The sequence below is a fragment of the Lepisosteus platostomus genome, chromosome 5 (assembly GCF_059453375.1).
Source record: "Lepisosteus platostomus isolate fLepPlt1 chromosome 5, fLepPlt1.hap1, whole genome shotgun sequence".
In the NCBI taxonomy this organism is placed as follows: domain Eukaryota; kingdom Metazoa; phylum Chordata; class Actinopteri; order Semionotiformes; family Lepisosteidae; genus Lepisosteus; species Lepisosteus platostomus.
Window position 1 is genome coordinate 59,307,302 of NC_142615.1, and position 13,705 is coordinate 59,321,006.

General features: G+C 39.3%; 1 protein-coding gene across 1 annotated transcript in view; it reads left to right on the top strand.

Annotated features, from left to right (window-relative positions):
• Window positions 1-5,146: 5,146 nt before the first annotated feature.
• LOC148670361 (scavenger receptor cysteine-rich type 1 protein M130-like) overlaps window positions 5,147-13,705 on the top strand; it is a 204,528-nt gene continuing 195,969 nt past the window's right edge. The window contains exons 1-2 of the mRNA XM_088631020.1: window positions 5,147-5,204; window positions 11,496-11,810. Coding sequence (XP_088487146.1) covers window positions 5,147-5,204; window positions 11,496-11,810 — 373 coding nt within the window. The remainder of the gene's footprint in view (window positions 5,205-11,495; window positions 11,811-13,705) is intronic.

Below are 13,705 nucleotides of genomic sequence, written 5' to 3' on the forward strand. Positions count from 1 at the left end.
AAGCGGTTTCTCTGTTTTCCTCCTATTGTCATTGTCAGCACAATAAGACAGGAACAATACACAAAAAATAAAAAAGTAGCTGTCAGAAGTGGGATTTAATCCCATGTTTCCATTTGGAGACCAGAACACCCAACCAAGATGAAAGACATCAGTTCTCAAGTCTGACACCTTAGACAACTCAGCCATCCTAACAAGTGATGACAAAACTTGTGCTGAATTCACCAGTAGTTCACTAAACTGAGTTTCTTCCTTGAACAGATTTGCTTGTCTACAGAGTAAATTGCAAAGTCCAGGTGTGCAAAGCTCATGGAGACTTATTCACAAACACTTACTGCTGTAATAAATGTAAAAGCATCTTCCACAAAGTATTAGTTGGGGGAGTTCACACTTATGCAACCAGGGTGTTGTAGGTTTATTAGTTTCAATTTTTCCAAAATTTTTCTCTTGAATTTTGTTGGTGGCAAGGTCACATTAAGGATGGAAAGACATCTGACATGATTTATCTTGATTTCTGGGTTAACATCACAAAAACCTGCAATTTCAATAAGAGTGTGTAGACTTTTTATATCCACTGTACAGTCACTTCCTTTGTTAAGCGCCATGGGGCAACCTAGTTATTGTGAAAGGCGCTATATAAAAATAAATTTAATTTAATTTAATTAATCCAGAGCATCAAGGCACTTTACAAAACATGCATAGAAAAGTAGAGTATAAATTTGTAAAACCTTAGTTTCTGAAGTAACTGCTTGGATAATCCAACTGCCACTGTTGTTACTGCTTCTGCTGCTAATACTACTACTGTTACTACTACTACCACCATGACTTCAGATTCTAATACTAATTCTGATACTAATACTCCTGCTACTATTACTGCTGTCATTACTACTAATAGTGATAAAAACAGGGCACTCACAGATCTGTGGATGTGGGTCTGGACTCTAGAAAGTGGTTCCATTCGCAAACAGCTCTGGACCTCAACACCTGTTGATGGATCACTTCTGTTAGACACACCAGTGGAGCACAAGTCCACCTACACACACACTCACACACACTGACAGACACACATCCAAACACTCACACACAGACACTACACAGACTCACAGACACACACATAGACACTACGAATACTTATAGACACACATCCACACACTCACAAACACAAATTCACACACTGACAGACACCACACACTCCTCACAAACACCACACACTCACAAACACATACACTCATAACTACAAATATACTATAAATAACACTAATACAAATACCAATTATATCGCAACAGTAACACTATCACTAAGACTTACACTATCATCATCACCAACACTGACACAAAATACTACCACACTTATAATATTAATAATAACAGTAATGCTATCACTAAAACTAACATGACTACTAGTGTAAAAAATCTAACCTTATCTATATAATTATCATTAATATTAACAGGAAAACTAGTATTAAAACAATCAGTAGCACTATCATCATTAATACTCACATGAACACTAGCATTAATGTTAAAACTACCGATTGTACTTACACTAATATTAACATGAAGACAATATTAGTATTAGTTGCTATCCGTGACGTCACACCGCTCTTTGTGACGAAGGCGAGACACCTAGCAGTGCACAGTGACTTGGCGCCTGTCGCCGTGGTTACCATACTTATGATTTGTAAACAGTGGAAAAATGCATTTCAGCTTTTACTTACACAAATTTATCAACTTGGAATACAGTTTTTAAGAATTTATCAACTTGGAATATAATTTTTAAGCTCTAGCATACAATTCCTAAACAATCATTTGAATAATAATTCTTTAATTTCTGATTGAACATTATTAACACTAAAGACGCTATTGTAATTGATCGATAGAGGCTGTATTGACTGTTTTCTAGATATTTAAAACAGGGTCAGTACTCACCAATCAGTGAAGTTAATCGATTATTCTACGGTTCTTCAGTTGAATTAATTGGTTGTCGATAGATAAGTGATCAATAAGTCTCCGTGCGCTCCGCGCGCCTCCCGCGGTCTCGCTCTCTGATCCCGGCGCTCTGGCTGGTGTCTGTGACGTCACAGCGCTCTTTCTGACAGAGCAGAGCGCGTCTCCGCTGGAGGAGACTCCTGTCCGGTGCCCGGGGGGCTTTTCTTACACATTTAACATCTCCAAAAATAAAGGCGATTCATAACAGCTGGAAATGGAGAGCGACAAACCGAGGAATACAATTTATGAAACAAAAAAATAGTTTACTTCACAGACTAATGCGTTGTATAGCATACTCCCGTAGAGCAGAAGAGAAAGGGCACAAGTCCCTGTAATAAGCGCTTTTAAGCGTTTTACACGAATCTCCACAGAACAGAATCCAGGAGGATCAGACTCCTGATCCTGGAGGTTGAAGAGCATCTCCTGGTTTTATTTCCACTCGAGCTCTCAGTTCCTCAGCCAGTTTGATGATTTAATTAACTGTATCACTGTTATCAGACTCTGTTTAACTGTATATAAGACTCCGTGAGAGACTTGTGGGAGACGCTGTATCCCAGGGCTGGTGTGGAATAACACACAGACAGGTCTTCTGTGTGATCTGAGTCCCACTGCTCAGAGCTACAGACTGGTCAACTGGTCACTATTGTAGACAAGACAATCGGTCTGCTTCTGCTGATAATCATATTACACTTATAAGAGTAGCAATACTGCTGTTCATTAAATCAGTAAAAAATAATAATAAGAGATAATCACATATTGCTCAATTTTCAGTCAAACACTTCTGTCTCTAAGAGGCTGTGAGGAAGGAGAAAAGGGGGAGATGTGACCTGAGTCCAGGCTGTTCTGTCTGATATTATTCATGTAGCAGCACTGATTGTCTCAATGTTCTCTGGTTCTGAATTGTCGGGATAAAGAGAAGGATGGAGATGAGCTTCTGTCTGTTCAGGAGGGAGGAGTTTGGGTAAAGTACTGAGGGACCCAGAGCTCTGTGTGTGAGTCTGAGCTGTGAATCTGACTGAGAGGAGATACTTTTTTTTATTCTGCCTCTGAGAAGTCTTTTCCTTTGCCAAGCAATGTTACATCCCCTTCAGATACTCTGCACAGACTGTCAGAGTGAGAGAAGAGGAAAGAGAGATGGACAGATAAGAGCACACGCAGCGAGAGAGTCAGGAAAGGGGAGAGAGAAGAGAAAGAGCAGGAAGACAGTGCAGGTGTTCAACCACACTGTGACCACAAGAGACAGGAGGCTTTTCTCAGCTGCTGAGGAGCTCAGTGCTCATGGCCACTCAGGCTCAGAGGCTCTGACAGCAGTCAGGTCTGAGGGCTTCTGCTCATACTGACACTGGAGCTCTGAGAGTCAGCCTCCATTCTGACAGGAACAGCCCCTCCTGTTCAGCCCTGAGAGACACACAGAGAGAGCTGTGTGGGGAGAGGACCTGTCACCCTGTAGAGCTCTGAACACTGGATTCTCCAGTGTCTCCCTGTGCAGCACTAGAGCTCTGAACACTGGGCTCTCCTGTGTCTCCCTGTGCAGCACTGGAGCTCTGAATATTGGGCTCTCCTGTGTCTCCCTGTGCAGCACTGGAGCTCTGAACACTGGGCTCCCTGTGTGTCTCTCTGTACAGCTCAGCTCTCAGCTGCCTCATCACACTGACACCCACAGCCTCACAGTACAGCCTGGCTTCCTGTGCTGGAAGAGCTCGGAGGAGCACAAACCACATTCTCACTGCAGAGCCTGACCTGTAGCTCTAGTACAGCTCTGCCTTAAATCACCACTGTATTAACAAGGACTGAACTTTTTTTTTTCATTATTTTGTTGCTTTTTCAAATTTGAAACTGACTCCTGCTCTGTGGCTCCTGCTGCTGCAGCTATTATGGTGAAGCTGTAACACAAGAGCTCTGCTATATTGAACAGGAGAGTTTAAATACAGCATAACTGCTAATACTACTACTGCTACCACAACTGCTGCTGCCACTGCTACTACTAATATTTTACTGCTGCTCCTACTGCTGCTCCTACTACCTATAATAATAAGGAAGAGGATGTGAGCTGTGCCCTCACACTGTTCAGCCCAGTGGTGCATCAGTCTATCAGTATCAGTTCAGCTCCACTGTGCTGTTAGAGAGTCTCAGTCACACAGTCAGCTCCACACAGAGAGACACTGGGGCCACAGCTGGAGGGGCTGGAACATCTGTGTGGACTGGAGCTGCGCAGAGATAGACTGAGGGTCTGAGGGAGTCAACTGGAAGAGCTGCTGTCAAACAAGCTCAGTACATAAGGGACAATCACTGCTGGGCTTTTCTTTCTTTTTCATTTAAATTATTGATCACAGTCACAGGACAGCCAGTTCTTATTCAGTCCACCTTGTCTCTGTATTCCTGTGCTGACCTGAGTGACCTCACTGCCACCTTGAGCACAGGCTCTCCTCACACTGCCCTTGACCATGACCAGAAGACATTACTGTCTGGAGACACAACAACTCTGTGAGTCACTGCAGGACACCAGTCACTGGACACTGCCTGACACAAACAGCAAGACAGGACCATATTCAGGACACCAGTCACTGGACACTGCCTGACACAGACAGCAAGACACACAGGACCATATTCAGGACACCAGTCACTGGACACTGCCTGACACAGACAGGAAGGCACACAGGACCACATTCTGGACACCAGTCACTAGACACTTCCTGATACAGACAGCAAGAATTACAGGGCCATATATACATGATTGATTATCTTGATACTGATTTAAAAATATAATACTTGTCTACAATTTTTTTAGTTTAATATCTGATCTCTTCCTGCCCCTGTAGCACCTGCGGCCCTGCTGTCTGTATCTGTATCTGTGTTTCCTCCAGTGAGACACAGAGCTGCTCCTGTCTCTCCTCTCCTCCGCACTGCTGGGAGTGTCTTCAGGGAGAGGAAACAGTGATGTGTCTCTGATATATATGGAGAAGACTGAAAGGGCCCTGTGTGATTGGCGTCCCGCCTGTGTGAGAGGTTCCTGCTGTCAGTCTGAAAAGGCAGTGCTGTGTGTGATTGGCGGGGCGGGGGGCTGTGTTGTTACTGGGGGTCCAGGGTGCGGAGCAGCAGCTCAGTTGCCCTGTGGGCTCAGGGGTGAAGACAGGGGTCTCAGCTGCGCTCTGTCCTGATGACAATGGAGAGCTGCCTGTCCATCTTCTCTCTCGCTGTACTGGTGCTGCACAGCTCAGCCAGTAAGTGACCAGTCTTCTCCTGTACAGACAGACAGACAACAACTGGAATTAAATTAAGTAAAGTTTTGATGGAAATGGAGCAATAAGTGGGTTGAACATTTTTTAAATGTTCATTTTACATTCAGCTTTGTGGGTATTCATCAAAAATATTATAACTGTATTTTATCTTGGTCTGTAAGTAAGGAAATATAATTAGCTGTGTCTAAATTTAATTAGTTGCTTTTAATTTTTATTGGATTTTTAAAAAATATTCTTAAGATTTCTAAACATTAAATAACAATAATGTTATAGATGGATAGAGCAGAAGCTGGCCATTATCACCCTCTATTGATAATTTATGAAAACATGGAGTGTATAAAATCTTTAAAAAGTTATTTAACTTACTTGTTACTGTAATAATAAACTTTATATATAAGTGATAATTTGAGTGATATGCTGTGACATGTGAAAAAGTCTTCATCTACTCGAAAACAAAAAAAGTGTGAGCAATAAAAAATGTTTCTAGAATAATATCATATTATACAGGATGATTCAGAAATACCCTGGGTTGTTTATTGTTTTATTGTGTTCAATTCTGACTCCTCTGTATTGTCTTATTACAGACTGGTGCATTAATAGAGATACACGTGTTTTTAAATAGTGAATTATTATTGAGACTGATATTAAATTATTACAGACTGATGTATTAATAGATATACAGTAAATATGTTATTAACACCTAAAGTGTTTATGCTAGAGAATTAAGACTGGAGTTTTAATGCTGCCATTATATCTTTGGTGTATTCAGACAGTCCAGGTTTCTATCGTTAAGCTGTGTGATATTCAGTTGCTGTGAAAACAAGTAGTTCCTCTAGGTGTTATAAGAATATGTGTTCCAATATGATAGGAAGTTATGAATGTGAATTCTTCATTTTAAAGACATACAATTACATTTTGAAAATGTAAAACATTTTCAGTCATAGGACAATTAGCTCTTGTATTTTTATATTTATGTGAAAATAAAATTTGTATAACCTGTAAGACCAGGTTTGCTTGTTTTCACATTGAAAAGCACAGGCTGATAAAAGTTACATTCATTATTGGTTTAAGCTATAAAATGAAAAATATTAACAAAATTGTGGAAATTCTTAGTATTGTAGGTGTATTATTATTAACTGGGGTCTCATCAGAAACTGAGGTGTAAAATTAATAATTTAACAACTACAAGACATTGTGGCATTACAGGAAGAATTAAAAAATGGTAGTTGTGTTTTGTGTTTATACAGGATTTGTCTATTATTTAACAGCTAAATAATTTAATTTGTGTTTTTAGGTTAGTTATCTAATGACAGTTTTTTTTTTGTAAATTGTGAAGTTTTAATAAGAATGCTTTATTGTTTTTGACTACATTCGGAATCTGAAATTATTATCAAATGCAATTATATAAGTATAAGTAATACAAATTAAATATTTAATTACATGTTATCATACAAATGTAATATTTAAAAATTAATTAGTAATCACAGGACTCAAGTTTAGATTTTTGAGCAGTTGCTCAGGACAACATCACAATAAATGTAACTGTGCCTATATGTTAAACCTGTTCAATTCAATTCAATTCAACTGTATTGTCATTAAACTTACACAGGTGCATAGTATAATTAAAAGTGTTTCTCATTAGTCACTCAGGTGCATTATATAAATAGGACAGAAGATAAGACAATAGACAGTAACACAGTAGCAAAAACAGTAACATGTAATAACATAACATAAATAACATGTAATCAAGTAATCAAAACTGTGCAAACTTCCGCAAACAGAGAAAATATAACAGGACAAAAACAGTGCAAGGTAATTCTTGGAAAAGTGCAAAAATAGTATGGTTAAAAATAGTATGGTTAATTAATAAATATTAAATATTATTACGACCGGTACAGTTTTACTGGGCTGTCTGGTATTTTTAAAAAATGTCTGATGATCATGTGTTAAGTTTAGATGTTGGCAGGTAAAGGCTAGAAAATCTTTGTCAACAATTCACATACAGACAATGGGAATATACACCTCACACACATTTCAGCACAACATGTGAAGTACCTGTCAGCCTCTGACCACTGTTGTGACCACAGGTCCCAGTAACACAGAAACACTGGTCCCAGGACTTGGAAGCCACAGAGTTAGTACTGTGTCCAGTATAGTGACCACAGTCTCCTGGAACCCAGGACCAGCCATCTGAGGTTCTACAGTCATTACAGCCACTGCCCGCCGTAGTGACCACAGCATGCAGAAGCGCTTTTCTGTTTAATTTAAAACTCAGCTTTATGGATATTCCTTAAAATTATAATTGATTTTATTCTGGTGCTATAAATAAGGAAAAATAATAAACAATTTGCAGTATTAACAAGAATTTCACCTCTACAATTAATCATAATATTAATTCAGCTTATATGTTTTTTAAATTATTTTCTATTAATGCTGTATTAATAGTTTTATATGCAGTTATACACTATTACACACAACACAGACTTAAAATGTTTTTTAAGTACTAACATATAATTATTATAACTATTAATATTGTAGATATTTAGCAACCTTATCACAAATGTTGTACAACTTGACAATCCCTTATCTATTACCACAATAATAAAATACAAAATTTTGGTTGTAATTTGGGTCATGTGCTAGGACTTGTGGAAATGTTCCCATTTGCAAACAAAATGGAATATAAATGTTTTAACAATAATACAACGTCTTCGAAATATTTACCAGGGGTTGTTTATTTCATTGTGCTCAATTCTGCCCTCTCTAACAGGTATAATAACAGACTAGTGTATTAACGGAGATCAGTGTGTTTTTAAACACTGTTGTATTGATCGGACTGATATTTTATTTTACACACTGATGAATTAATATGTTTTATTAAAGTAATGAACTGATGTGTTATTAAACACTGGAGTATTTTTAGACTATTATTGAGACTCCAGTATTATTACTATTGACACATTTTGTATTTACTGTATTATTAAAGTAACATTAATAATAATAACATTATAACATTATGGAAATGTTATTTAAAAATAGAGTATTTAGAGAGAAGGTGACAATTTTAGTGCAAAGAACTATTACAGACAGGTGATCAGAGATAAAAGTATATTTAAGGCACGTTTCCGATTAACAAATAATATTAGTAACTATTGCAGGTGAATGTGCTAATACAAATAGGAGTACTGAAGGTAAATGTATTAAAATATTTTTGATCCATGGTTATTTTTGAGAATGATTACAGTAGTTTTAGATACTATGGTAATTATATTACAGAAGGATCTAACATTGTAACACGATTGAGGACAAGACATATAGTTGTGTTTATTTGTTATAACAGTCACATTCAGGTGGTAGGTATTTGTATTGCAGTGTGTTGTAGTTTTCTGACCTGAATCCATACTGGGTGCTTTTAGACAACAATGTCCAGTTTCAGTAACAACACAGGAGTCCTGAGGCAAATCTTGTAGTTTTTTCAACTTTAAACAAAAGTTTGGGATCTGTTCAGACTGGAGTTTTATTTGAGAAATGTGTCTATTATGTTGGAAGAAATGTGTATTTGACCCGGAAGTCCTTCATTTTGAAGAGAGAAAGGTTTAATTATTTTTCCATGTTTATTCTGAATTTGACTGATACTTCACAGCTAAATGAATTGTTGTTTGTAAGTCTTAGAAAACTAATGATAGGGATAATTTTTCTTACATTATGGAATTAAAAAAAAGATTAATAAAAACAACCTGTGCACTGTGATTCTAGAATATATTATTAAGTGCAACTATAATTCAATCTGTGAATTATGTACTAAGATCTTGAGAGGTAAAAGCTAAAACACATTGTTCCCATATTTATCATGTAAGCATAGCAAAAAATACATGAATAAAAAGTAGTATTTAAATGAATTGTAGCATATAGTATGTAATGGAAAAAAAATATTTCAAACTCCAAACTGAAGGTGATTGAAAATTTAATCAAAAAGAACAAATCTAGTTACTGTAAATGTGCCCTGGACAGTAAGTATACACACTTCACGTACAGACTGGGCTGGGACTGACTCACGTCAACAGTAACATTCCCTCGAGCGCTCACCCTGTCATTCAGACTGGGTCAGGACGTCTTTCAATTAAACCTTCAGTCTTTCATTCAGGCTCCCAGTCACACTAATCACCTCTTTATTTGAAACTGTTCAGAGCACCGAATCTCCATCATTAGAGCTAAATCTTGTGAACCTAGCAATCGCATTCCTCTCATAGTCAAGTTTATCACTCGGTTATTTTAATTTCTCACTACTCCTGCTCTTCGATCCTGAAATATTTTCTCTGTTTTAATTCTTTCCTTTTCCTCGCTGACTCTCCAGCCTTTCTTTTCTTTATTTCAGCTGGGAGACAGGTGTCCCTCTTTATTTTTTCTTTCTGTTCACCTTTTTCATTCAGCCCAGCAGCCTGCATTCGATCTGTTACTCCCTGATCATTCAAACTCTGAAAGAGCTCAAAGTCCTGCGCCTGGGTTTCAATTATATCTCCTGCTGCAGATTTTCCATCTTTCTGCAGCATTACACTTCACATATTTCAGCACAAGTTGTGAAGCATCCATCTATTAAGAAAATATTTTTATTGATTCTGTTTTGGATTTTATAACTTATTTTCAAAGTAGACCATTAAAAAGACTTATCAGTGTTTAAATCAGTGTCTGATACAGACGTGTGGTCAGTGTGCACTGCTAAGTACATGTGGGGCCTGAGACCCAGATACACCAGATACACCAAACCTGGTTTCAGTCATTCAGCCTTCTGACACCACAGCCACTGTCCACTGTACTGACCACAGCTTCCAGAAACCCAGAACACCGTCAGTACAGTCAATGTCCACTATACTGACCACAGCTCCCAGAAACACAGGAACACCGTCATTACAGTCACTGTTCACTGTACTAAACACAGCTTTTAGAAACACAGGAGCACAGTCATTACAGCTACTGACCACTGTACTGACCACAGCTTCCAGAAACACAGGAACACACTCATTACACCCACTGTCCACTGTACTGACAACAGCTTCTAGAAACACAGCAACACAGTCATTGCAACCACTAACCACTTTACTGACCACAGCTTCTAGAAACACAGGAACACCATCATTACAGCAACTGACCAATATACTGACCACAGCTTCTAGAAACTGAAGAACATAGTCTTTACAGCCACTGTCCACTGTCCTGACCACATTTTCCAGAAACACAGAAACACCGTAATTACAGCTACTGACCACTATACTGACCACAGCTTCCAGAAACACAGGAACTGTCACGCCCTTTACAGCCAGAGGGCGCTCCTTCTCTGTCCTGTCCCTAGTTTCCGGTCTGCTGTCCTTCCTGTCCCTCTCTTTCCCTTGGGCTATATATTTCCGGGTCTTGCACTCTGTCCTGGCTCAGGATTGAGGTTCGGATGTCCTGAGACCCGCCTAGCACCAGGGCGCCCCACGTCCGCTCCCTGAGGGCACAGGTTTCTATACGGCATTCCTGAACTCTTTGCACTAATGAGCCCGGGCCTTTTTCCCATCTCGCTGCTAAGCATTTGGATCATTTTCCGCTCCCCTGCTCCCCACGGTTAGTCCCTTTGGACGTCCGTGACAGGAACACTATCATTACAGCCACTGACCACTGTACTGACCACAGCTCCCAGAAACCAAGGAACACAGTCATTACAACCACTGTCCACTGTACTGACCACAGCTTCCAGAAACACAGGAAGACCATCATTACAGCCACTGACCACTATACAGACCACATTTTCTAGAAACACAGGAAAAAAGTCATTAGAACCACTGTCCACTCTACTGACCACAGCTTCTAGAAACTGAGGAACATAGTCTTTACAGCCACTGACTACTGTACTGACCACAGCCCCCAGAAACACAGGAACATAGTCTTTACAGCCACTGTCCACTGTACTAACCACAGCTTTTAGAAACACATGAGCACAGTCTTTACAGCCACTGTCCACTGTAGTAACCATAGCAGAACAGCCCTCTGCAGTCACACAGTGATATGGACAGAGAGATATATAACAGGAGCTGGACACAGGTGTGTGGAGGGAGAGGTAAGATGGCTGCTGGTGGACTTCCTGTCACTCCACTGTCTCTTGTTCCCCATGGGAGAGACTAGCAATCCAATCAAACAGGTAAAACAAAATAAAAATTCTAGGTGTATATCTAAAATGTCTTAGTATAAAAATATTCTGTAGACGTGGTGAGAGGTATTGTTTCTCTCTCTCTGCAGGCAGTGCTGATGTGAGGCTGGTGAATGGTGCCAGTCCCTGTGAGGGGACAGTGGAGGTGTATCATGGTGGAGAGTGGGGGACAGTAACCCAGTTTGGTTGGGATCTCAATGATGCTACAGTGGTGTGCAGACAGCTGGGCTGTGGATCTGCTGTATCAGCACCAGGAGGAGCTCACTTCGGACCAGGGTCTGGATCAGTCCTGCTAGATGAAGTTTCCTGCAGCGGCTCAGAGTCTGCACTGAGGGACTGTGGAAAAGATGAAGTGAAACAGGAAGGCTATCCTCACATCTCTGACTCTGGGGTGAGGTGTTCAGGTAGGAGACACAGACTCTCTCCAGTCTCCAGCACTGAGGAGAATTAAAACTCCTCGATTTATCTAGAGTCCATCATCAGGATCCATCTGTCCATCCTCTCATTCCCACTGCTACTGTCCTGCTGAGAGCTGTGACAGCACCCCTCAAAGTCACTGTGTCTTTTCTCCTTCTGGATTGTATTTTCTGCAGTGTGTAGAAAAGATATTGAAAACTGTCTGAAACCCCCAACCCCACCTGTATGATTCCTGTTAGGTTTTACAATTGACCAATAAAGAGGCCAAAGGACAGTGTTTGATCATAAGGCTGTAAATCTACAAATAAATTTACAGTATGTGACCGATAGATCCGTATAAACAAATTTATTCTTGGTCTTGATTTGAAAACTACTGTTTGTCCTCCATGTAAATCACCAGCATCATTTTCACTTACAGTTCTGCTGTGTCTCTCTTAAGTCTCCCTTTTCTCTATTTAATTCAGATTCAAAGAGCTGTATTGATCAAAGAATGACAGCATTGACATTGAACATCAGTTGCTTTTCTCTGATATATTTACAAACATAACAACAATGACCACATTCTGTGAGATTGAGTGAAACAAATTAGTTACAACAATATCTAAAAACTATAGAAATAAAAACTATAGAATAAAAACAATATGACTGATATGTACTCTCAAAATTTAATCTATTACAAAGTAGAGGAGATCTCTCAGCTTCCTGGTCCATTTGGTAGTCAGTATTGATCCAAGGAACTCATCCACTGTTTCTTCAAGAAAGCTGGGATATCTGGGTAACCTGTTCCATATTCCTACAATCCTTTAGCAAAGGTGCCCTCAGTTCTCAGTGTACATATGTAACCTTTTTTAAATAGATAATGAATACAATCACATTCTTAGAAAATAACTAAAAAATCTGATGTAACATCTCAGTTTTTCTAGGGGAAAATGTCCTTCTCCCTCTGTTCCATTTCTTCCAGGGTTCAGGTTTCAGAAAACAAAAACGCTTTGTAAGTTAGTGTCAAACCCAGAAGCCAGCTGCTATAAACAGGCAGCTCTTTGGATGAACACAAATACAGCCTTCATTTCCAAAATAGTGTTTAATTATTTACAGAACAATAAAAAACAACCAGAAAACAAAAAACTAAAGCTAAACATTTGAATGAGCATCTTCACATGAAGGAATACAACAGGCAGTTAAGCTGCTTACCAGCTCTTTAATATCTTTTTCAAAAGTGATCAGTCCCTTCCTTCTGCTCCCATCTCATCAGGGTGAACTGCTTCCTGCTTTTAAATGTCACCTTACAGGTGACTGAGGATGGCAGATCAATCTTCATGGGTTTGACAGAAATCACAATCTTGTCTTGTGTCCACATACTCATCCCTTTACAAATTAGAAAATAATATGTAGGCACTGTACCTGAAATAAGTTTACATATGCACACCTCCATAGCCAATATATACTGTAAATACATGAAGAATAATACTGTTTCTATTAATCTTAATAGAAGTGAGCTTCGGTAATTGAGCCTATACTTCCTCAGGGTCTGTTTCTCTTTACTGTGTCTTACCCTCAGCTAGTGTGTGTTGTCATATTGTCCAGAGTGTCTGTCAGTGCCCAGGTCAGACAGTCCTGCTCCAGCAGTGCCAGGCTGTGACAGTCCTGGTCATCTCCAGAGTATCTGTCAGTACCCAGGTCAGACTGTCCTGCTCCAGCAGTGCCAGGATGTGAGATCTCTGTTCCTTGGGTTTATAACGCCTGGAGTGACACGCTGCTCTTCTTTTGTGAATTAGATGATAATGATCAGCCATTTCTTCTGTAGTTATTAATTTCATACCTCTGGCTCCACTGAACTGGAAGAAGCAGAATTCATGGATGGATTTGTTATCACTTTCTGTTT